Raw genomic sequence first — 25,464 nt, forward strand, 5'->3', positions numbered from 1 at the left:
TCAGCATGGCACAGTCACTAACCAATTAGAATGAACACTTGTCACAGAGTGGAAGCAGGGTTCTAGTGGCCACCAGCTGAGATAGAAGATGGGGTATAAAGCCAGGAAGGGCAGAGTGTAGGGGTGGACATGCTCTCCAGGGCATGGGGATCCCCAAATAACAGCCTTATTTCTAACCCCAGTACATGTTAGTGAATGGGATAAATCCAGGAAAGGAGAAAGTTTGTTTCAAAACTTAAAGAAAAAATTAGACATACAGCTTGATAAATAGGGAGTTCAGGAACAAAGAACTTTTAATTTAGTGAAAGTGTTTTGGTGGGTTGTTTTTTTTTTTTTTAAATAATTACTTGAAACTCTATGTGAGTAAATTTTAAAATCTTATGATGTGCCTGATTTTCCAGTTGCTGAAAGTCAATTAAAAAAAAAAAAATGAAGCTGAAAGCCAAAAATCATGGATGTAGCAAAAGCAGCACTCAAAAGGAAATTTATAGCTATAAATGCCTGTATTTGAAAAGAAAGATCTCAAATCAATAATCTAACTTTACACATTAGGGAACTAGAAAAAGAAGAGCAAAATAAACCCAAAACTAGAAGAAGGGAAAAAATAATAAAGGTTAACCAAAGATAAACAAAAACAGAAAATCAAAAAACAGAAAAATCAATGAAACTGAAAGTTCTTTGAAAAACATCAAAATAAAACATAAGCTTAGATTCCTAAAGATTGCCCCCCAAAATCCTATTAGAACTACTAAACATGTCCAGTAAATCCTCAAGATGCAAGATCAGTATATAAAAAATCAGTAGCATTTCTATACACCAACAACAAACAAAAAAAAAAAAGAAATTAAAGAAACAATCCCATCTGGAATTGCATCAAGAAGAATAAAGTACCTAGGAATAAATTTAACCAAAGAGGTGAAAGATCTGAGCACTGAAAACTATGAGATGTTGATGAAAGAAATGGAAAAAGACACAAAACAAATGGAAAGATATTCCATGCTCATGGGTTGGAATAATTAATATCATTAAAATGTCCATACTACCCAAAGCAATTGCTAGACTGTATGAAATCTCCATCAAAATTTCAGTGACTTTTTTCACAGAAATAGAATAGACAATGCTAAAATTTGTATGGAACCCCTAAATTTGTTATCTTGTGTCTCCTTGATGATAACCATTTTAACAGGTGTGAGGTGATATCTCATTGTGGTTTTGTTTGATTTTCATTTCCCCATACTTAGTAATGCTTAGCATCTTTACATGTACCTGTTGATCCCATATCTTCTCTGGAAAAATATCTCTTTATTCCTCTGCTCATTTTTTTTCCCTCTTTTTTTCCTTTTTTTATAACTCAGTGAATTTTATTACATTATAGTTGTACAAGGATCATCACAACCAAATCTTATCCTCTGTTCTTTTTTTTTTTTTTTTTTTTTGTCTTTTGTCTTTTGTCTTTTTGTCTTTTGTTGTTGTTGTTGTTGCTATTTCTTGGGCCGCTCCCGCGGCATATGGAGGTTCCCAAGCTAGGGGTCGAATCGGAGCTGTAGCCACCGGCCTACGCCAGAGCCACAGCAACGCGGGATCCGAGCCGATCTGCAACCTACACCACAGCTCACGGCAACACTGGATCATTAACCCACTGAGCAAGGGCAGGGACCGAACCCGCAACCTCATGGTTCCTAGTCGGATTCGTTAACCACTGCGCCACGACAGGAACTCCCTCCTCTGCTCATTTTTTAATTGGATAGGGCTTTTTGGCTATTGAGTTGGATAAGTTATTTATATAGTTTGAATGTTAACCCCTTATCTGATATATGGCTTGCGCATTTTTTCTCCCCTTCTGTAAGCTGCCTTTTCATTTTGTGAATTGTTTCTTTTGCTGTGCAGAAGCTTTTAAGTTTTTGCAGTCCCATTTGTTGATTTTTGCTTTTCTTGTTTGTGATTTGGTGTCATACCCAAAAAAGTCATTTCCAAGACCAGTGTTGAGGAACTTCTTTCCTACATTTTCTTCTAGAAATTTTACAGTATCATTTTTGGGGGGGTATTTTTAAAATTCATTTCTAATTGATTTTTGTGAGTGGTGTAAGATAGAGGTCAAATTTCATTGTTCTGCATGTGTTTATCCAGTTTTCCCAACATCTTCTGTTGAAGAAACTATCCTTTCTCCACTGGGTGTACTTGTGGTTCCCTTGTTGAATATTAGTTGACCAAGGGGATTTAACTCTGGGCTCTCTATTCTGTTCCATTTGTCTATGTGTCTAATTTATGATAGTACCATACTGTTGTTATTAGTATTACAGATATGCAACTGATTGCTGTATGTTGATTTTATATCCTACAACTTTGCTAATACTGTTGATTAGTTCCACCAGTTTTTTGGTTGACTCTTTGGGAATGTCTAAATGCAAGAACAAACTGGGGAAAGCCACTTAAGAATTGTTTCTCAAAGTTTAATTGTGCACCAGCTTACTTTTGATATTGAAACTCAATTACTTAAATTCATTCCAATCTTTAAAAAAAAAAAAAAAAGAATTGTTTCTTTGTTTGCTACAGTCATATGGGATTGGCCACCAGAATCAGGTGCTCAAGGGGGGCATCTGGTATGCTGTATCCACAAGGACTGCGACACCAGATGTGTACGCAAGCTCCTTCCAGGAAGACATGAATGACCTAGAGTGGGCTGGAAGGAGAATGTAGAGATGACACTCACCAGCATCCCTGCTCTTTGGGAAGATTACATCAGCCTCTTAAGGTGTGCTGAGTTAGAAGCCTGTTCCTCAGGCAGCAGCCTCTTTCCAGCCAAGACCGAAGGGACATTTCTCTCTGCCCTGAGCCCTGGAGGAATAGCCAGTTAAAATGTGTTTTTTTGCTGGTAGTCTTCTGCTGGGCCTCACGCATATAAGCTAGGTGTTTGGGGGGGGCCTGTCCCCAGGTGGAATTCCTAAATGTTGGGACACTAGATGTTGGATCCAAAGCCTTTGCTCCTCAGAAAGAAGCCGAGTTCTGATTTCATGCCATTGTGTGTCACTGCTCGGGGCGGAGCTGTTGTGAGAGTGCCTCAGCCTTTCCTACTGGTTTCAATGTGGGCATTTTCTCACTTGCCCAGTGTATAGGAGTGTCTGGATTTCTTTAGCTAGTTTCCGAATTTATTTCAGAGAGCATTTCTCCCTGTGTAGCTGTAGATTTGATGTGTCCACAGGAGGAGGTCAGTTCCGGAGCCTCCTTTGTCATCACCTTGGACCGGAGCTCTCCTTGTACTCATTTTTGATGCTTGACATTTTCAATTTTGGTATTTATTCAACTCTCCTGATATCCATAACTTTTTGTGTGTCTATCCAACATGTGTTTATCCAACGTATTTCTATTTACAGTATTGTTCTTTTTTAAAATTTTATTGGAGTATAGTTGACTATGATGCTGTATTAGTTGCAGGTGTATAGGAAAGTGAATCAGTTACACATGTACATATTATCTATTCTTTTTCCCATATAGGTTATTACAGAACAGTGAGTAGACCTCTCTGTGCTATACAATAGGTCCTTGCTAGTGATCTGTTTTGTAAACAGCAGTGTGTATGTGTTAATCCCATCCTCCCAGTTGATTCCTCCCCCTTTATTTGTTTTTACTGATATTAAATGGTAGAGGAGAGAAAGGGAAACTGAAAATCCAGTCAGAACTTTACTCACTAATACTCCATATTTCCTTCCAGCTCTCAACCACAGGCTTCTTGAGAAGTTTCTAATATTTTAACGCACTGAATTCAAAAAAGAATATTTTATTTTATAATGATTTTTATTTTTTCCATTATAACTGGTTTACAGTGTTCTGTCAATTTTCTACTGCACAGCAAGGTGACCCAATCACACATACATGTATAGATTCTTTTTTCTCACATTATCATGCTCCATCACAAGTAACCAGACATAGTTCCCAGTGCTATACAGCAGGATCTCATTGCTTATCCATTTTTTTTAATTTTATAATGATTTTTATTTTTTTCCAAACAAGGATATTTTAAATGTATATTTTTTACTGTTAAATTTTTAAAATTGATTGTACTAGTTAACTTCATTAGTTTTAAATTCTTTGTTGAAGTTTTCTGCTTGTGTGCTATCTCCCGTTTCAAAAATGGGTTTGTTGTTGTTGTTCACTTGGGCCCTAATATAAAATTACTTCCTAAAAAAAAAATCTCAGGAGCTGTGGGGGGAAAGAAAGAATACTAGAACTTCTTATATTTCATTAAGAATGTTACCTTAGGGAACCACAGTGCCTGTCATATAATAGAAATTTCCTGTGTTTAATTGAATCAGCAAGCCTTACACTTTAATATTTAAACAACTCACTAGATCATGAGTAGCAAAGGGAGAGTTTTCTCAGTGTAATCAAAACAAGGGGAATGAGCAAGCAAACAAAAACAATGTAATATATAAAAGTGTAGGGAGTTCCGTTGTGTGGCAGGGGAAACGAATCTTCTTGGTATCCATGAGGATGCAAGTTCGATCCCTGGCCTGGCTCAGTGGGTTAAGGATCCGGCATTGCTGTGAGCTTTCATGTAGGTTACAGACACAGCTCAGATCCCACATTGCTGTGGCTGTGGCTGTGGCCAGTGGCTGTAGCTCTGATTCGACCCCTAACCTGGGAACTTGCATATGCCACATGTGTGGCCATAAAAAGGAAAAAAAAGAAAAAAAGAGTAAACAACTAGGTCATTATTATGGGTGAAACAGGAGTAAATATTAAATCACTAGAGTAAGCATCCAAAAATAGCTAATGGGTATATTTTTGTCTATTTTCACCAAGTTAACATCTTAAAAATCGGAGAAATTACAAATCACAAACTGTACTCAATAAGCACAATTTTGTATGTACAGTTATATATACACGTCATGTTCATGTCTCTGTGCTAAACCCTGTTTTCAGAGTTCCTGTTGCAGCTCAGCAAGTTAAGAACCCAGTGCTGTCTCTGTGAGGATGCAGGTTCAATCCCCAGTCTTGCTCAGTGGGTTAAGGATCCATCATTGCCACAAGCTGCAGCAGCTTGCAGTGTAGGTTGCAGATGCAGTTTGGATTTGTTGTTGCAGTGGCTATTGTGTAGACCGCAGCTGCAGTTCTGATTTGACCTCTGGCCCAGAAACTTGCATATGTATGGCCATTTTTTTAAAAAAGGAAATATACAATAAACCCTGTTTTCAGAGAAATTGTGATGACATGAAAATCTCAAAAATATAAGTAACAAATGGATAATAAGACTATAAGACCACAACCCAAGAGATAATATCAGGCAATTTATAATTACTTCTCAAATGGAAAGCCAAATACCATATGATATCACTTATATCTGGAATATAATATATGGCACAAATGAACCTTTCCACAGAAAAGAAACTCATGGAGTTGGAGAACAGACTTGTGGTTGCCAAGGAGGAGGGGAGCGGGGAAGCTGTGAGATGGGCTGGGAGTCTGGGATTAATGAATGCAAACTATTGCCTTTGGAGTAGATAAGCAATGAGATCCTGCTATATAGCACAGGGAACTATATCTAGTCACTTATGATGGAACATGATGGAGGATAATGTGAGGAAAGAATGTATATGTGTGACTGGGTCACTTTTCTGTACAGTAGAAATTGACAGAACACTGTAAACTACCTATAATGGAAAAAATAAAAATCATTTTAAAAAATAAATAAAATTATTGATAAGGAAAATAAATAAATTGCCAAAAAATTACTTCTCAAATGACTGTTATAAACAGTAGGTCCGTGTGGATTTGACAAGCTGAGACTTTATGACAGCTGGAAGTTGATAAAGATTTTAAAGAATACCTACGATTTACATGCATTTAAGGGAGGAACCGGGTATAAGGAAAGGAAACGAGCCAAATTCCAGAAGCCAGGAAAGTTAGGGAATATTCAGAAAATATGAAATAAACCATTCTGGCGCTGGTGTAATATTATGGAACAGGAAGTGAAATCAGAAAGGAACATGGAGCTTATTGTGACGGGGCCAAAATATTGGACTCTCTCTTTGGGCAGCCATTTCTAGAAAAATTCACCAAGTGTTTTTGAGAAAGAGTGTTATCCAGATAAGCGGTAATTTAAGAAAATTATTTCATCAGCTATTCATGAAAATGTTTTCTACTGACGGCCTAAGGATAGTTTAATAGTTGCTTCATGTCATCGGCCCAACCTCAAAAACTCCTAGTGGTCAGTGTATCTGGGATGAGAAACGTTCAGTCAGTTGAGAAAGAACCTGAGTATGATACAAAATTTTCTGTGTGAAAAATAAATTTAAAAAGGATGGATCTTCAACCACTAAGACTGTAAGGAAGCCTGTTGAAGAAGATGGCATTTTAAAAACACCTTCAATATCAAGGAATCATTTATTTAATTACTATAATGTGTATTTGCATTGGTAATTTAAGCTAACTTGCCAGGAAGATTTTCCAAGATGTGAAATGAAAATGGTTACACATTATATTTGCATAAATGACAGATAAACTCTTGTGGCAAAATGAGAGTAAAAATTTGTCTCAATAATGGCTTGTCTTTCAGGTTGAAGAACATCTGCAGGTTTTGCAAGCAGCCTACAAAGACATTGTTGCTGAAAAAGAACTATTAGCTTATCGAAGAAAACTGGCCACCAGGCGCTTGCAGTGTGCATCTATCTTACTAACCGCCCTGGAAGATGAAAAGGCATGATTTTCTCCATTGCTTTCTACCAGGCTTGAAAAACCCAAGATGTTATTTTCAGCTGAGGTTTTGTCAGATAATCCCTTAAAACTATCTTACTATTAGCTTCTTATTGAGATCAGTAGACAGTCTTTTTTTTTTTTTTTTTTTTTTTTTTTTGTCTTTTTAGAGCTGCACCCATGGCTTGTGGAGGTTCCCAGGCTAGGGGTCTAATCAGAGCTGTTGCTGCCGGCCTACACCACAGCCACAGCAACGCGGGATCCAAGCCATGTCTGAGACCTACACCACAGCTCATAGCAACGCGGGATCCTCAACCTGCTGAGTGAAGCCAGGAATCGAACCTGCAACCTCATGGTTACTAGTCAGGTTTGTTAACCACTGAGCCACAACAGGAACTCCAGTAGAGAGTCTTAATCAGATAAACATACAGGAGGTCTTGATTAGGTAATCTTAAAATAAGGGTAACAGACTAAAAAGACCAAACGTTATTTTCTCTTGTTCCTAAGATGTCCTCACCCTTTTGTCTGATGAGGCCCCAAATAGCAAACCTGCCTGTGAGCATGCCTTGCCTTGTCCTTTTCTAGCACAGAAATAACCCAAACTGAATGTATGAAGCATGGGGGGCGGTGGGGGGGGGTGCTGAAAGAAGGCGTATCATTTGGAAGGAAGAAGAAAAGTTTATTTTGTTCTGTCACGCTTCTGATCTCTTTTATCTCATCTTTTCATTTCTCTTCAAATTCATCTGTTTTCTCTACACTTCAATCTCTCGTGAGCTGACTAGAATCTTGCTTTAGTCACACCTTAGCTATCTCAAAGGATCTTACAAAATTCTCAAGATAATTTCAACTTAGTTTATTTAAATAAATACATCTCACAGAAGACTCCTAGAGGGCAGGTAGAAGGAGGTTCTGAACTGCAGCCCATCAGAGGGAGATCACAGCCCCCAGAAGATGATTGACAGCCTCGTGAGCCACGTCCATGCTGAGAAGCAGTAGAAAAGCAGCATTACCTCACATTTTAAGCTTCCAGAAGGTGGAGTTCTTGCTCAGTGTGTGTTATTTCTCAATCAGTCAAGCACATACATGGTTGTAGGAGGAGACTCTTCAGCCAAAGAATACGAGTTCAGATCCCAGCTGTACTCTTCAGAAGCTTTGCGAACTTGAGCGAGTTGCTCCACTTGCTCCCTGGACTTGAACATCTTGATCTTAAAGTCAGTGGCTTTTACTTAACAGCATATTGGAAGCATCAGATGAGATGTTCAAAGTAAGATATCTATTAGTTAAATAAGGATTCAAAAAATATTAGTCAATATCATCCCCACACACCATTAATGATACATTATAATGGACTGATATTTTAAAAGTTATCCTTACACTTTATTTTACAAAGGATTTGAAATGGCTATCAATCTGAGCAAATAGGACTTAATCACAAATCCAAGACGAGGGCTCATGTTCTCAGAAAACAGTTTTTTAATATCATCCACGATTAATGGTAGTACGACTACAGCATGAGAACAGTAACAGCAATAATAGATCTTCCTGGAGACCATTAGAATCTAAAATGTCTCACAGTAGTATATTTTATATTAAACTTCAATAACTTTTTATTTTAACATTTAGACTCGATGGCAAGAAACAATCGATCAAATAGACCACAAGTTGGAAGGAATCTTGGGTGACATGCTTATTTCAGCAGCGTGCATTGTCTACAGCGGAGTGTTAACAGCAGAATTTCGCCAGTTGATTGTGGATAAATGGGAGACTCTTTGCACTGAAAACAACATTTCTTTGTCTCCTAACTTTTCTTTAATTGAAGTCATGGCAGAAAAACATGAGGTACTAACTTATTTCTGTTATCCAGTTAAGTGGTTGTTGTTAATTTGGATTTTGGTTCTTCTTTTCATTTTTTGAAGTTTTTATTGACATATAGTTGATTTACAAGGTTGTGGTCCTTTTTGCTGTACAATAGAGTGATTTGGTGATAATGTACACACATCCATTCTCGTTCAGATTCTTTTCCCACATAGATGATTAGAGCATACTGGCTAGAGTTCTCTGTGCTGCACAGTAGGTCCCCGTTGACCAGTCATTCCATATGCCTCAGTGTGCATGTGCCAAACCCAAACCTCCAGTCCATCCCTCCGCCCCACACCTGCCTCTTTGGTAATCATAAGCTTTTCAAAGTCGGTGAATCTGTCTCTGTTCTGCATTTAAGTTTCTTTCTATCCCTTTTTTAGATTCCACATGTAAGTGATATCATACGATGTTTGTCTTTCACTGTCTAACTTCACATAATCTGATACCATGAGTAATATTCCATTGTGTACACGTACCACGCCTTCTTTATCCACTCCTCTGTCAATGGACATGTAGTTCGCCACCATGTCTTGGCTACTGTGCATAGTGCTGCATTGAACATATCATTTCTAATTATGGTTTTCTCCAGACGGATGCCCAGGAGTGGGCTTGCTGGATCTAAAAATAGAAATAGTCATTCTATTTTTAGTTTTTTGAGGAACCTCCATGCTGTTTTCCATAGTGGTTACACCAACAGTATAAGAGGGCTCCCTTTTCTCCACACTCTCTCCAGCACTTGTTGTTTACAGACTTTTTAATGACGGCTATTCCAGGTGGTGTAAGGTGGTACCTCATCATAGTTTTAATTTGTATTTCTCTAACAATTAACGATGTTGAGCATCTTTTCATGTGTGTTTTGACCATCTGTATGTCTTCTTTGGAGAAATGTATACTTAAACCTTCTGCCCATTTTTGATTGGGTTGTTTGTTTTGATTTGGATTTTGTGTGTGTGGTTGTGTGTGTGTGTGCACATGCACTTTTTGTCTTGAATCATTTTCCCAAATTATTTTATATATAAAAATATAGAAGTTTGCTCTGGGCCATAAATTTTTTAAAATTGTGCTTCTAATACTTCAATTATTTACATCTCCTGTTTCTCATCCTGTAGCCAAAAGCCAAAAATACCATTTTTTCTCATTGTATAGAGAATAAATATAGCCATTTTCTCTCCCTGAAACCCCATAAATTAATAAGTTTGGTGAACTTATCAAACTATAGGTAGTTTTCTTAGAAAAAAACTGGAAATAGAGATTTCACATTTATCAATTTTTCCAAAAAAATTTATTGTCTATCTATCTATCTAAGTTCTCTGCTGATGGCCAGAAGGTAAAAGAAAAGGGAAAAAAAAAAAAGCACCTTTTTTTTTTCATCCCTAGAGAATAATTTTAGTTTGGGTCTCCCACTGATAAACAGAGTATCGAGCCTACAGACTCTCAGGAGCAAATACTGGCTTTTCATTTTCATAATCCTAAGAACAAATTTAAACTCAAATATGCCAGTGATTACATTAGGTGTAAATGGACTAAATGGTTCAGTTAAAAGTCTAAGATTGTAAAACTACATAAAAGTATAAACCAAAGCACAAAAGGGAAACCATGTTATTTAGAAAGGGCACATTTAAAAAAAAAATTTTTTTTGTCTTTTTGTCTTTTTTAGAGCCACACCCTGGGCATCTGGAGGTTCCCAGGCTAGGGGTCAAACGGGAGGTGTAGCCTCCGGCGTCTTTGACCTACACCACTGCTCACAGCAATGCTGGATCCTTAGCCCACTGAGCAAGGCCAGGGATCAAACCTGCGTCCTTATGGATTACTAGTCAGATTCATTCCCACTGAGCCATGACGGGAACTCCAGGACACATTTAAAACATAAAAACTAATGACAGTAAAAAGGTGGGAAGAAATTTTCAATAGATTACCAAAAAAGGAACAAAAAAAGACTTTAAGGCAAAAAAAATTACTAGAATTAAATCAGCTTTTGTTAAAATAAGAATTGGTTTTCAGAGAATTATGCACAAATTGATCACATATCCTGTGGCCACCCCTCTTCCCTCACCTGGCCTTTAAAAATGCTTTGCTAGGAGTTCCCCTCATGGTTCAGTGGTTAACAAACCTGACTGGCATCCATGAGGACACAGGTCTGATCCCTGGCCTTGCTCAGTGGATTAAGGATCCAGCGTTGCCACGAGCTGTGGTGTAGGTGGAAGATACGGCTTGGATCTGGCATTGCTGTGGCCCTGGCGTAAGCTGGCAGCTGCAGCTCTGATTGGACCCCTAGCCTGGGAACCTCCATATGCTTCGGGTGCGGCCCTAAAAAGAGAGAAATACAAAAAAATTAAAAAATAATAAAAATGCTTTACTAAAACCCATTGGAGGGTGTGGACTTTATGAGTACTAGCTGTCCCAGGCTCCTTACCTGTCGCCCTCCAATAAATGCTGTGCTTTCCTCACCACAACCCAGTGTCAGTAGATTGGCTTTACAACAAGCAGGAGAGTGGACCCAAGTTTGGGTGGCTACAGGAGGTGTTAATTTCTCAAACCACAAAATGAACTTATACAACTGAAATTCGTTAAGTCTCCAGAATGTGAATCCACGGTTCTAACCACTGAAATTAATAAGTTTAAATGAGATTTGTGTGTGTGTGTGTCACTTTGTGTCTGTAGCCAGGCAAAGAGAGGCCATGTACAGTCTCTGGCAATATGACCATAGGCAAATTCCTAACCTCTTTTGACCTCAGTTCCTCTTTCTGAGAAATAAGGGTTGTTACAGTAATTTAAGTAGATAATGCATTTATGTGCTTGGCAGGTGGTAGGTTGCATTAGAGTGGCTATTAATGTACCCATAATAATTCTGTATTATTACATTTCATGTATTCACTAGAGTCTAAGATCCTTGGGAACAAGTGCTCTCTCTTACATTTCTCTTCCGTTTCCCATTGCATCTTTGTTGTGATGAGCATTTATCCTTACTGATAAACAGAGAAGTGTAATGTTCTGAACAATTACTCACCTTACCAAAATGTCATACCCTAGTTTTAAATTGTTCATTTCCTTAAGCCTTTTAAAGACTTGATTTTCAAAAGGCAGAGAACCTAGAGGACCCTTGGGCAGGCTGTAGGATATTAAAGATGTGAAGAAGTTTCTGAAACAGTGAAAGTACTAATGATTTCATTCCAGATCCACCAGTGGCATCATCAGGGACTACCTCTTGGTCAGTATTCAACCGAAAATGCCATCTTGATCAAGAACGGCCTGCAGTGGCCACTGCTGATTGACCCACATAAGCAAGCACGCAACTGGATCCATCAGATGGAAGGATCTAGGCTGCTGGAGCTCTCCACCGAGGACAGCAATTACATACAAAAAATTGAAAATGCTATGAAAGTTGGAGGGAGAGTCCTTTTGCAGGTATTTAGACAAGATGGCCCAATTCCCTGATTCCAGGAAGCCGACACATACACTGCATGCACTGAGCACAAAGACTAAGCGCTTTAAGAGACAGGTAACTTTCTCAAGGGGGAAAAAAGAAGAAAGATAAAAAAATAAATAAATAAATACAGTGATTGTACAATGTTCGGTTCTCTCACCTCTGCTTTTCACTGGTACCTGGATATTAGCAAGATTTACATGTTTTAAATGCTATGCCTTTTCCGCAGATTTGTTCGTTGTAAAATGAATTTTGTTTGTTTATGTCTTGTTGGGTTTTTCAGAACCTCCCCGAAACATTAGCTCCAAGTTTGAAGGCAATTTTGAAGAAGGATATCTATCAGAAAAGAGGACAATATTTCATAAGGATTGACGATTCTGAGCTTGAATACAATGCCAAATTTAGGTAATGTCTCTCACAGTTGAACTGAGTCCAATGTTTTGTATTTTTAAAGCAACGTAATCTTGAAAGCCCTGTATTTCAGTCCTGATAAGCTTCTCTTGGAGGAAAAAAGTAAGATGGCATTTGAACGTCCTTTTTGGTTGTGCATTTCCAGTAGCGCTCATTAGTGTATGCAGAATAGAGAACAGATTTTTACATATGAAGTCATTCCAAGCCAAGAGTTTTCAAAGTGTGCTTGGTAAAAGCCGTGGGTTCCATGACGTCTGCAGAAGCTGTGAAGGTAGGGCAGCAACCCCCTTCATCCCACGGAGCTCAGTTTGATCTGTTTGTGTAGCATTTTATTTGGACAGAAGAAAGCTTCTACTTTGAAAAATCAAAATCGACATTTGATATCTAGAGCAAAAAGAGATTTTTATCTGGCAGGTAAGAACATCGTATCTGTATTCCAAGCAGTGATGGACCTCGGGGAAACCGGCCCACCAGCCATTCTCACGAAGCACTACTATGTAGCCAGATTTAACTACAACCCAAATACAGTTTCCACCGGAATAAGACGTTTGAGTTATCAGTCATGTGCATTCTCTTCTTCAGCTTATCATCAGAAGATTGCTGGATAAGCAAGTAATCAGCAAGAATTAGAAGTTGAGGCTCACGGTCCCTAGCCTGGTACATTGAGCTTCTTTACAGAGACTTTGAAAGACTGACTCTACCAGGTGGTCCTGACTCTTACATCTGTTGGTCAAGGGACACTCGCCCTTGGGCAGAGCTGTCATATTCTTGCTCCACACAGAATCTTATTCTGTAGAATTCCCTCTTCCAGCCTCCTTTCTTGGGTTAATAAAATATTTTCCAGAGCATATTTCTCAAAGCATTTCTAGGTATTTAATAGGAGTCACTCAAAAAAGGAATCCTGTACTTTTTTAAAGCACGAGGTTAGACAAAGTTAAGCAAGATTCCTTCCCACAAGGCCTTAAAAATCTCTTAAAAAAACCCTCTTCAGAAAAGAGTGTTTTATAGAAGACACTTTAGCAAACACCATGTTAATTCATGCATTCTTTCTCCCTGAATACAATATGATTAGGCAACAGCTCTAGAAATAGCAATGAAGTAACATCGTCCTGAATTGATAGCCTGGTCCCCACGTTTGAATTCTGTGTTTGAGGAGGTAGTGGAGGGCACTGTTTTAGAGGGCAGAGTGGTGACAGATCCCCATTCTGTCACTTCCTGGCCATGTGATTTTGGCAATTTGTTTAACTTCTCTAAGCCTCAGTTTTACCCTTTATTAAATGGAACAAGGAATCCTCCCTGTTTTGTTTCATTGCCATGAAGACTAAACAAAATCCAAACTCTAACCACTCTTGAACGCTCCCACTGGTACCACCCTGCTCCAGGCCACCTGAGCATCCTTCTTGCCTTGCATCTTCCCTCTGCACAGGCCACTCTCAAGAGAGCAGCTAGTTGGTCCTCTTACAAAAGATTATGTCTCTCCTCTTCCAAGATCCCTCCATTGTCTTCTTACTCACTCAAGGTAAAAAGCTACTAGATCTTTACAATGATCTAGTAGCAAGTCAAAACTCTCACCATGTAGCATTTTTCTTTCTTCTTCCTTATGCTTAGACCAAATATAGTAAGGACATAATTTACAGTTGTATTTTTAAAGTCATATATAGCAAATGTATTTACATAGTATAAATTGAGAGCCTACTTTGTGTACAAAGCTAACACTAAAAATTAATCTCGTTAACTTCCAGAAGAAATATTTTCCTGTTATTAAATTAGTTTCATTTTTTTTCTTCTGCACATCCTTTGAATAACTGATGCCTTTCTTATGTTTTAGGTTATATGTTCGTACAGAACTAGACAACCCATATTTTCCTCCGTTCATTTATAATTTTGTTACTGTGATAAACTTCACGGTAACATTCCAAGGTTTGCAAGATCAGCTCTTATCTACTGTGTTAGCTCATGAAGTTCCTCATTTAGAAAGTCAACGTTTCCAGCTCTTGGAGAGTATTTCCCTTGATGCTACGATTCTTAAAGAACTGGAGCAAAAAACATTAAATGTATTACAGAATGCACAAGGTAAGTTAAGATATTTAGTGATATTAGTAGACCCTTGCAAGCTTTTGTAAATGACAGAAGAAGAATTAAAAGGACCAGGATGTGAATTGTTACCAAATAGACCAGATCTCCACCTCCATCAGGTCCTGAGTAATGTAAGTGAACGGCCTCATTTCCAAAATTAAAACAGGAGTTCTCGGAGTTCCCGTCGTGGCGCAGTGGTTAACGAATCTGACTAGGAACCATGAGGTTGCGGGTTCGGTCCCTGCCCTTGCTCAGTGGGTTAACGATCCGGCGTTGCCGTGAGCTGTGGTGTAGGTTGCAGACGCGGCTCGGATCCCGCGTTGCTGTGGCTCTGGCTGTAGGCCGGTGGCTACAGCTCCGATTCGACCCCTAGCCTGGGAACCTCCATATGCCGCGGGAGTGGCCCAAAGACATAGCAAAAAGACAAAAAAAAAAAAAAAAAAAAAAAAACCGGAGTTCCCGTCATGGCTCAGAGAGAAATGGATCTGACTAGTATCCATGAGGATGAAGGTTCCATCCCTGGCACTGCTCAGCGGGTTAAGGATCCGGCATTGCTGTGAGCTGTGGCGCAGATCGCAGAGGTAGCTCGGATCTGGCTTTGCTGTGGCTGTGGTGTAGGCCAGTGGCTACCGCTCCGATTGGACCCCTAGCCTGGGAACCTCATGTGCCTCGGCTGTGGCCCTAAAAAGCGAAATAATTAATTAATTAAAACATTGTGAATTTTGATATTCCTCAATTCCTACCTCTGCTTTAGCTCATTACATCATAGAAAATTTGCCGCCACGTAATCAGTCGAAGTTGTAAGAAAAAAAATCTTTGAGAAACTGGTTAGTTCCCTCCTCACTCCGTGCCTTCTCTCAGGTACCTGACGTCTGTTATATGTATCAAGTGAGATTATAGAAACCAAAAGATTAGATTTTCCCCCCAATTTTAATAACTAAGATATCAAAGGACACAATCCAGTGACATATATATGCCGTTAAAATATGGCATTCATTAAAAGAGCTGGAGAAATCTTTTTCCTCTTCAGCACAAGAGACACATGGAGCTAGAGATGACCACACTGACCAAGTCAGACAGGGAAAGACAGACGTCACAGGACTTATGTGTGGAATCTAAAAAAAAAAAGGATAAAAATGAACTTATTTGCAGAACAAAAACAGACTTTGAGAAGAAATTTACGATCACCAGTGGAGACAGGTGGGAGTGAGGGACGGCCTGGGGGATTGGGACACGCATGTGCGCACTGCAGTAAATGGAATGACTGTCCAACAGGGACCCGCTCTAGAGCCCAGGGAGCTCTACCCAATATTCTGTGATAGTCTATAGGGGAAAAGAATCTGAGAAATAAAAAAAAAATTCAATTATTTAATTGCTTTCATAATCTTTTCTCATAACCCTAGAAAGATGTTTTAGGAACTGGTATCTGTCATTATCAAGAACTAGTTATCTGGGACTCAGTAGTCCCATCCATGTTTTTATGGATTCTAATAATGATAAATTCACTATCACCTCTCCAGGATCTACTGAGATGTACAGAAAACACTAAGACTAGTTCAGCAGGTTCATAACCTTTGACATAAAGCCGCCTTGCTTTTGTGAAATGATGAAGATCTTACAAGACTTTACATTTTTCATTAGAACCACAAGCTAGAATCGATTTTTTTTTTTTCTCTAGGACGACGCTCGCACTATATGGACGTTCCCAGGCTAGGGGTCAAATCAGAGCAGCAGCTGCTGGCCTGCACCACAGCCACAGCAACGCCGGATCCGAGCCATGTCTGTGACCTCCCCCAGGGCGTGGCAACGCCAGATCCTTAACCCACTGAGTGAGGCCAGGGATCGAACCCGCATATTCATGGATGCTAGTCAGGTTCGTTACTGCTGAGTCACAACGGGAACTCCCAAGAATAAATGTTGAAATGGGTAAAGTAGTGGGAAGCATGACGTCACCCTCAGTTGTTTTCCTGAATGTTGCTCCTTGACTGTGTCATTGTCTTGACCAGTCCCAGAAAGATGTGTGTTCAGAGGAGAATGTTTTACAAGAAAGGAAATCTGTAAGTCAATTTTTGCAAACATTATTTACCAAAAAGGAAAAAGGACTCAGTGTCAAAGTCCATTGTACCCTCTGTTAAAAATATGGCCAAATCCTCACTTAGAAGTCTATTTACTAGCGAACTTTGAAGACACATTTATGCCTGGACCGATTTGACTTTCTTTTCTGTGTTAATTACCCCTCAAAAGCTGTTTCTTTGTAATGCATGACTAAGCCGTGATTCTATTAATGACAGGCCTAGTTACATGGACACAGTTTCCATATGTCTCTGCACAGGACTAGAATCATAGCTGGTAACTTCTTAGGAAGCCAAACCAGGACATCAAGGTATTATGTAAAATACATAGACGGTGACACAATTGATCTAAGGAGATTCAGAAGCACAGCCTCTTCCATGTCCTGAACCACTATTTGACAAATGTTCTATTTTGCTATAAAATTTTCCTAAATTGGACAACAGATAGATTTAACAAGACAAAAGATAAGTTCTTTAAGATAACACACATTTGTGGACTATATGCTGTTACTATGCCTTTGGTGTTTTATTCCTTACCAATTTTTCCTCATAGAAGAGTCTGAGATATTTTTTAAAAGCTGCAACATTTTACTAATAGTGGTTTTAATAAATTGTTTCCAGAAAAAAAAAAAAAACCTCTCTGAAAAGACTCCTTGATTTTGAACATATTTTTTCCCCTCCTTCTTTCCAAGTTTTAGTAAAATAGATCATCCATACTATCTCTTTTCAATTTTTTTTTTTTTTTTTTTTTTTTGGCTATTTCTTGGGCCACTCCCGCGGCATATGGAGGTTCCCAGGCTAGGGGTCGAATCGGAGCTGTAGCCTCCGGCCTACGCCAGAGCCACAGCAACGTGGGATCCGAGCCACCTCTGCAACCTACACAGCTCACGGCAACGCCGGATCGTTAACCCACTGAGCAAGGGCAGGGATCAAACCCGCAACCTCATGGTTCCTAGTCGGATTCGTTAACCACTGCGCCACCCCGGGAACTCCTCAAATATTTTATCTTTGGTGTGACTTCTTAGACCCCATGGGAAATGGTGAGGAAAAGTAGCAACTCTTAAGAGGTGGCCCACAGCTGAGGTCCAGATTACTTAGAAAGCTTTAGCTACATCAGTAAGAATATGGCATCCAGATCATGGAATGTGATAATTCCATGGTTCCTTGCAATGGCCCTATCAAGCTATGTCTAGTTGCCACATTTCAAGAGGGCTCTTCTCAAATTAAATTGTGTCCAGTGGTGAGCATTAAGGGGTCTAGAAGTAGTATCATCAGAAAAAAAAAAAAAATTTTAAGCATTTGAAAATGGGAATGTTAGCCCATAAAAATAGTAGAGTTTAAAATGAAGATAAAAGTTCCACTGTACACAGTGGGTTAATGATCCAGCTTGTCTCTGTGGAGGCACCAGTTCCATCCCCAGCCCAGCATAGTGGGTTAAGGATCTGGTGTTACCGCAGCTGTGGCGTAGGTCACAGCTCCGGCCCAGAAACTTCCATATGCTGTAGGGGCAGCTAAAAAAGAAAAGTAATGGAGCTATCAAAGTTGTCTTAAATATCTGAAAGAGATAGAACTATTATCTATGCTTCTAAAGCAGTACTTTTTCAAAAGGTGAGTGGCAATCTATTAGTGGAATGAAACATCACTTTCGTTGGCCATTATCACCTTAATTCATTTAATAAAATAGAATATAATGGAAAATATCAAAATGCATCACGTGAAATAATAGCGCTGCTATTATTTGATGAAAATTTTATTTTCATTTTCTGTGTGTATGGGTCATGTGGAAATGTGTTCCTTATGATGAAATGGCTACTTATTATGTGCATATGATAAAAATAGAATCCACAAACATTGACTATAAAGAAGAAACTGGAGTTCCCATTGTGGCGCAGCAGAAGCAAATCCGACTAGGAACCATGAGGTTTGGGGTCAATCCCTGGCCTCACTCAGTGGGTTAAGGATCTGGCGTGGCTGTGGCTGTGGTGCAGGCCGGTGGCTACAGCTCCGATTCAACCCCTAGCCTGGGAACCTCCATATGCCTTGGGTGCGGCCCTAAAAAGACAAAAGACAAAAAAAAAAAAAAAAAAAGAAGATGAAGAAACTAGAGAATGGGAAGGGGGAACATGTGAACTATTAATCAGTCTTTTTAGAAATATGACCTACTTCATGTCCAAGATAAAACCAACAAAAAGTCAACAGTAAAAACAAAGAGTACAGAATGAGGAAACTGCCTTTCAGTAAATCCCAATGGTTTTTATTTAAATTCATTTTTGTATTTGTCTTTAGGATTTATACTAGATGATGAGGAAATTATAGAAATCTTAAGAAAATCCAAGATGACTTCAAATGAAATTTCAAAGCGATTCGAAGCAACAAAAAAAGCGGAAAGTGAAATTGAAGCGACACGGAAACAGTATCTTCCTATTGCCACTCGCGGCGCCCTCCTCTACTTCCTCGTGGCTGGTCTTGCCCAAGTCGATTACATGTACCAGTTCTCCTTGGACTGGTTTCGTCAAATTTTTGTTTCCTCAGTGGTTTCCAGAAGCAAAGAGCAAGAACACAGGGTGAAAAGGGAGACAAGATTTCTGAAGAAAAGACATGAAGTTAAGCTCTCAAAAGAGCCTAAATTAGAAAGTGAGAAAAAGCCCTTAGATGGACATCTTAAAAATTCAATAGACAGGTTGACAAAAAATATTTTTCAGGTAAGATAGTCTTGAATGTGACGTTCGCATCCTGATGTGGTCTAGCTGGGTTAGTCTAACAGAGCTGCTCTCCCTGCAGGTGGTCTCTTCCGCTCTATTTAATGAACATAAACTTTGCTTCTCCTTCGGGCTTTGCACTGCAATCATGAAAAACAATGCTGATGGAAATGTAATGCAGGATGACATGGGAGTCCTACCGGTTGAAGAATGGCACATGTTCCTTTATTCCAGCATGCTAGTAAACGTGAAAGGTGTAATGCCCCAGCCTAAACTTAACAGTAAGTAAATGCAACGGCTCTGGATTGACTAAGAAGCCATTAAACACATTTCCTGAAAAATACTGCAAGATCTCCAAGGTGCTGCAAGTCAATGCTTCTGTGTTAATTAAACTAAAAGCACCTCGAGGTCAAGTGCAATAACTAATTCATCATAGTACCCCCTGCACTGTTAACTCAGTAATTGTTTAATGAAGAAATGAATGATCATTGCTAGGTTATTACAATTCTAATCTACAAAATACCTAAAACTAGTCAGTAGGGACACACAAACACACACACATACAGATTAAATACAGAGGAGTTGGAACTTTACCCTCCTAGCTATAGTTACCTTCCGTTTCTTATAAAAATTCCCTGAAAACATGAACCACAAAAACCATGCTTATCCAAAAAGATTACATAAAATCATTTAAGTGTTAGATCTTTTCCAATGCTCCTGTGTTGTATATTTTTAAATGTATTTCTTTTTTAAAGGATGGTGAAATAACACAAAACAATTTACTATCGTAGCCACTTTTAAGTCTACAGTTCAGTGGCATTAGTACATTCATATTGTAATGTTATAATTTTAAGTTAGAAAACATAAAAATTAAAGGCAGGCTGACATTCTACTGAGGAGGAAAAGGTGGTAACTTGGAGTAGCCTTTGTCAGTTGTTTTGAGACTATTAGCAGAGACTAGAATTTCAAATGAAAATTGAAAAGAGTTGCTATGAAATATATCAGACATTTGGATAGTTTTGTTTTTTATTTGCTTTCATCGTACCAAAGCCTGGTACGCGGTAAATATTTGGTAAATGATTGTTGAATGTTGAATCAATGAATGTTCTTTTGAATTTCATAAGATTCTTTTGCTTGCAAAAAAACAAAACCATATAAAAATAGTTCAATGGCTTTTTTTAAAAATTGCAAATATATGGGAGAATTCTGGGGTATCTCAGAAAAATCAAGGAAAATGTGCCAAGCACCAATATGAAAAGAACCACTGACTGCTGTTAACATTACTCGACTTTTGGAGTTCCCGTTGTGGCTCAGTGGTTAACGAATCCAACTAGGAACCATGAGGTTGTGGGTTCAATCCCTGGCCTTGCTCAGTGGGTTAAGGATCCGGCGTTGCCGTGAGCTGTGGTGTAGGTCACAGATGCAGCTCAGATCTGGCCTTGCTATGGCTGCAGTGTAGGCCGGTGGCTACAGCTCCGATTAGACTCCTAGCCTGGGAACCTCCATATGCCACAGGAGCAGCCTTAGAAAAGACAAAAAGACAAAAAGACCAAAAAAAAAAAAAAATTACTCAACTTTTAATAGTTTTCAGCCTTTGAGCTTCACAGTTATAGACTCCATATTTCCAAGAGGTTGAATCTGAGTGTCATAGCCTCAATTACTCGCCCACAACCAATAGACAAGATAATAAGATAATGCAGCAAAACAGGCACCAAGGGGCTCCCACTGTGGTGCATATGCACACTCTGGTATATGAAATGATTGGCCAATAGGGAACTGCTGGAGTTCCTGCTATGGTTCAGTGGGATCGTAGGTTCAATCCCCGCCCCAGCACAATGGTTAAGGATCCACCCTTGCTGCAGCTGTGGCATAGGTCACAACTGTGCCTCCGGTCTGATCCCTGGCCTGGAAACTCCATATGGTACGGGACAACCAAAAAATAAAGCCATAGAATGTTTAAAAAACAAAACAGAACAGGGAACTGCTGTATTACACAGGAAACTCTACCCAGTGTTCTGTAATAATCTATATGGGAAAAGAATCTGAAAAAGAAGGGGTGTGTGTATATGTATAACTGAATCACTTTGTTGTACAGCAGAAATTATCTCAATATTGTAAATCAGCTATACTTCAATAAAACTTTTAACATACAAATAAGAAAACCAAATTCTAACTATATGCGCTCTACAAGAGACTCCCTTTGGATTTAAGGGACACACATAGGCTAATATGATAGGAAAAAGATATCCCAAGAAAATAAAAAGAGAGTCAATGAGACTCTACTGATATTAGAGGGAAGAGATTTTAAGTCAAAAATTTAAGGAATAAAATACTTAGAGATAAACCTCTCCAAGGAGGTGAAAGACATGTTCAACCCTGAAAACTGCAAAACATTGCTGAAAGAAATTAAAAAGGCATCCCATGCTCATGGAGTGAAAGACTTAATATTGTTAAGATAGCCACACTAATCCAAAGCAACTCGCAGATTCAATGCAATCTCTATCAAAATCCCAATGGCATTTTTTTTGAGGAAATTGAAAAGTTCTTCCTAAGATTCATATGAATCTCAAGGGACTCCCAAAAAGTCAAAGAAGAAGAAAAACAGGATGAGGGTGGAAGCATCATACTTCCTGATGAAAGTTAAGATACAGTAATTAGAACAGTCTAGAACTGACATAAAGACAGACAAATAGGCCAAGGGAACAAAATTGGGAACTGAGAAATTAACCTGTGCATAGGGTCAAATGATCTTTGATAAGGGTGTGAAGGCCACTCAATGGAGAAAGAACAGCCTGTTCAACAAATGGTGTTGGGAAAATGGGGCAGTCATGTATGAAAGAATGAAATTGCAACCTTATCGTGTACCCAATACAAAAATCAACTCAAAATGGATTCAAGACCTAAGCATAAAGCCTATAAAATTCCTGGAAAATGTAGGGAATATTGGACCTGGCAGTGATTTTTTTGGATATGACACTCAAGCACTGGCAACAAAAAATAAAAATAGAGGGATTGTATCAAACTTAAAACCTTTTGTTCATCAAAGGACACAGCAGAGTGAAAAGGCCACCTATGGAATGGAAGAAACTATTTACAATCATTTATCTGATAAGGTGTTAATATACAGAGTACCTAAAGAACTCCTAAAACAAAAAATCAACCCAGTTTTTAAATGGGAAAAAACTTGAATAGACATTTCCCCAAAAATGATGTACAAATGGACAACAAGCATATGAAATGATGCTCAACATCACTAATCATCAGGAAATGCAAAATAAAACTATAAGATATCATCTCACACGCATTAGGATGGTTATTCTCCTTTTAAAAAAGAAAATAGCAAGTGCTGACAAGGATGAGGAGAAATTGGAACCCCATTAGTGGGATTGTAAAATGGTTCAACCTTTATGGAAAATAGTATGGCGATTCCTCAAGAAATCAAAAATCAATCATACGTGCCAGCAATCTCTTACCTGGTTACATATACAAAAGCAGCATCTCAGATATTTGCACACCTATGTTCATGGCAGCACTATTCACAATATCCAATAGGAGGAAGCAACCCAAGTGTCCATCAGTGGTTGAATGGATAAAGGAAACGTAGTATTTACATACAGTGGAATATTATTCAGCCTTTGAGGGAAAAAAAAAAATCCTATCACATGCTACGACATGGGTGAAACTTGATGACATTATGCTACGTGAAATCAGCCAGCCACAAAAAGACAAACACTATATGATTCCATTTATATAAAGTATCTAAAGAAGTCAGATTCATAGAAACAAAAATGGTGGTTACCAGGGGCTAGTAGCGAAAAGGATTGTTTAATAGGTGAGCGAAAAGGATTGTTTAATAAGTACGGCGTTTCAGACCTGCAGGAAAAGTTTCAGACTCTGTTTCACAACAACATGAATTATACTGAACGCTACTGAACTGTAGACTTAAAATGGTTCCAACAGTAAGTTTTGTATGTTTTACTGTAAGGTTAAAAATTATCTTATATATAATTAATTTTTATATAAGATGGCTTTTTCCTCAACAAGTATTTATTAAGCATCTACTTTGTAATGAGTAACTGAAAGATAAAGGATAGGTCTCTTCTAAAGTGGCCACTTTTCCTTTTTTTATTAGGCATGTATGAAATCTGTCGAAACCAACATCTTCAGTGGGTGTCAGATTCCAGGTGGAAGCAGTGCCAGTACATCAGCAGTGAACTAGAACCATTTTCTCTTCTATGCAAATCCCTTTTATCAAATGCGTCACAATGGGATGCTTTTAAAAACAGTAAGGCGGTATATTTGCTCATGAGCACACCTTTCGCTTCAGCAAATGCTTCTTTGGAGGAAAATGACAATTCACCAGAGATAAGTAAGAAGGCATTCAGTGTCTTACACTAACTCAATTACATTCATATGTATATAGATTATCAACTTATATAGTTCAATATCTTATGAAAAAATCAAAGGGAAGAACATAACTGTATAGTAAGCACATCTCATTTAATGTAATGCTCATGACAGGCTTGTAGAATGATTATCAGGAACATCATTGTTGTTGATGAGAAACTCTAATAAGAAATCAAAACTTGGAGGAGTTCCCATTGTGGCTCAGTGGTTAGCAAATCCAACTAGGAACCATGAGGTTGCAGGTTCGATCCCTGGCCTTGCTCAGTGGGTTAAGGATCCGGCGGTGCCGTGAGCTGTGGTGTAGGTTGCCGATGTGGCTCGGATTCTGCGTTGCTGTGGCTGTGGCGTAGGCCGGTGGCTACAGCTCCGATTAGACCCCTAGCCTGGGAGCCTCCATATGCTATAGGTGTGGCCCTAGAAAAGACAAAAAAAAAAGAAAAAAAGAAATCAAAACTTGGAGTCCCCGCCGTGGCACAGTGGGTTAAGGATCCAGCATTGCCACAGCTGAGGCTTGGATTTGATTCCTGACCTGGGAACATCCATATGCTGCTGGTGTGGCTGAAAAAAGAAAAGAAAGAAAGCAAAACTTGAGAGAGATGGAACATGCCACAGTAGTTCCATTACACCAGACTACTTTTGAACCTTGAATCTGAACAAGCATGTAGGCAGATTATATAACAGATGTTTTATATATTGTTTTAAATAACAGATACGTGTTTTACAAATTGCATAGGAAAGGATTTCCTGTCATGGCTCAGTGGAAACAAATCTGACTAGTATTCATGAGGACGCAGGTTCACGGATTCGATCCCTGGCCTTGCTCAGTGGGTTAAGGACCCTGCATTGCTATGAGCTGTGGTGTAGGTCGCAGACACGGCTCGGATCTGGCATTGCTGTGGCTGTGGCGTAAGCTGTCGGCCACAGCTCTGATTTAGCCCTTTGCCTGGGAACCTCTGTATGCCATGGGTACGACCCTAAAAAGACAAAAAATGCATAGGAGATAGAACTTAATTTAAATGAATTATCCTTAACCCACCGATCAAGGCCAGGGATCGAACCTGTGTCCTCATGGATACTAGTCAGGTTTATTATTGCTGAGCCACGTGGGAACTCCCTAAATGAATTTTTATTTTTATTTTTTATTTTTTTGCCTTTTCTAGGGCCGCACCTGCAGCATATGGAAGTTCCCAGGCTAGGAGTCGAATTGGAACTACAACTGCCAGCCTACACCACAGCCACAGCAACGCAGGATCCGAGCCACGTCTGTGACCTACACCACAGCTCACAGCAACGCTGGATCCTTAACCCACTGAGTGAGGCCAGGGATCAAACCCACAACCTCATGGTTCCTAGTCGGATTCGTTTACCCCTGAGCCACGGCAGAACCTCCAAATTTTTAACACGTCTTTTCCTTTTTGTTTTTCCACTTTGAACTCTCCATTTCGTTTCATCCTGTTCACAGTTCAACCTAATTTGTTTCCCTCCACATCTTCCTCCAGTTTGCTTCCAAATTTTTGCCACAATATAGTTATGTTATGCAAGAAAGATAAACATCCTTACACATATTTTCTTTATTTCTCCCAGATAGCCAGAAATAGAAATGCTGAGTCAAAAGTCTATGATAACTTATAATTTCACCAGAAATATACGAGTGCTCCTTTTCTAAGAGGAGTGTTGACTGTTTTTAACTTTCTGCCAGTCTTAAAAATTTTAAGTATTTTAATTTGAATTTCCCTGACTACCAGCAAGTTTAAGTCCCTTTTCAGATGTTTGTTGACCGTTTAGATTTGCCTCTTCAGGCGTTCCCGTCATGGCTCAGCAGAAA

General features: G+C 39.0%; 1 protein-coding gene across 1 annotated transcript in view; it reads left to right on the forward strand.

Moving 5' to 3' along the window:
- The window catches only part of DNAH14 (dynein axonemal heavy chain 14), a 343,434-nt gene that overhangs the window by 278,213 nt on the left and 39,757 nt on the right, over positions 1 to 25,464 (forward strand). Inside the window, exons 64-71 of the mRNA XM_084979196.1 lie at positions 6,554 to 6,694; positions 8,314 to 8,529; positions 11,725 to 11,955; positions 12,258 to 12,379; positions 14,214 to 14,458; positions 18,820 to 19,235; positions 19,315 to 19,513; positions 23,365 to 23,601. Coding sequence (XP_084835322.1) covers positions 6,554 to 6,694; positions 8,314 to 8,529; positions 11,725 to 11,955; positions 12,258 to 12,379; positions 14,214 to 14,458; positions 18,820 to 19,235; positions 19,315 to 19,513; positions 23,365 to 23,601 — 1,807 coding nt within the window. The remainder of the gene's footprint in view (positions 1 to 6,553; positions 6,695 to 8,313; positions 8,530 to 11,724; positions 11,956 to 12,257; positions 12,380 to 14,213; positions 14,459 to 18,819; positions 19,236 to 19,314; positions 19,514 to 23,364; positions 23,602 to 25,464) is intronic.

Source organism: Sus scrofa, chromosome 10 (genome assembly GCF_054392235.1).
Source record: "Sus scrofa isolate SSC_HxYL_T2T_F1_AM1 chromosome 10, Sscrofa_HxYL_maternal_Yorkshire_Landrace_v2.0, whole genome shotgun sequence".
Taxonomy (NCBI): domain Eukaryota; kingdom Metazoa; phylum Chordata; class Mammalia; order Artiodactyla; family Suidae; genus Sus; species Sus scrofa.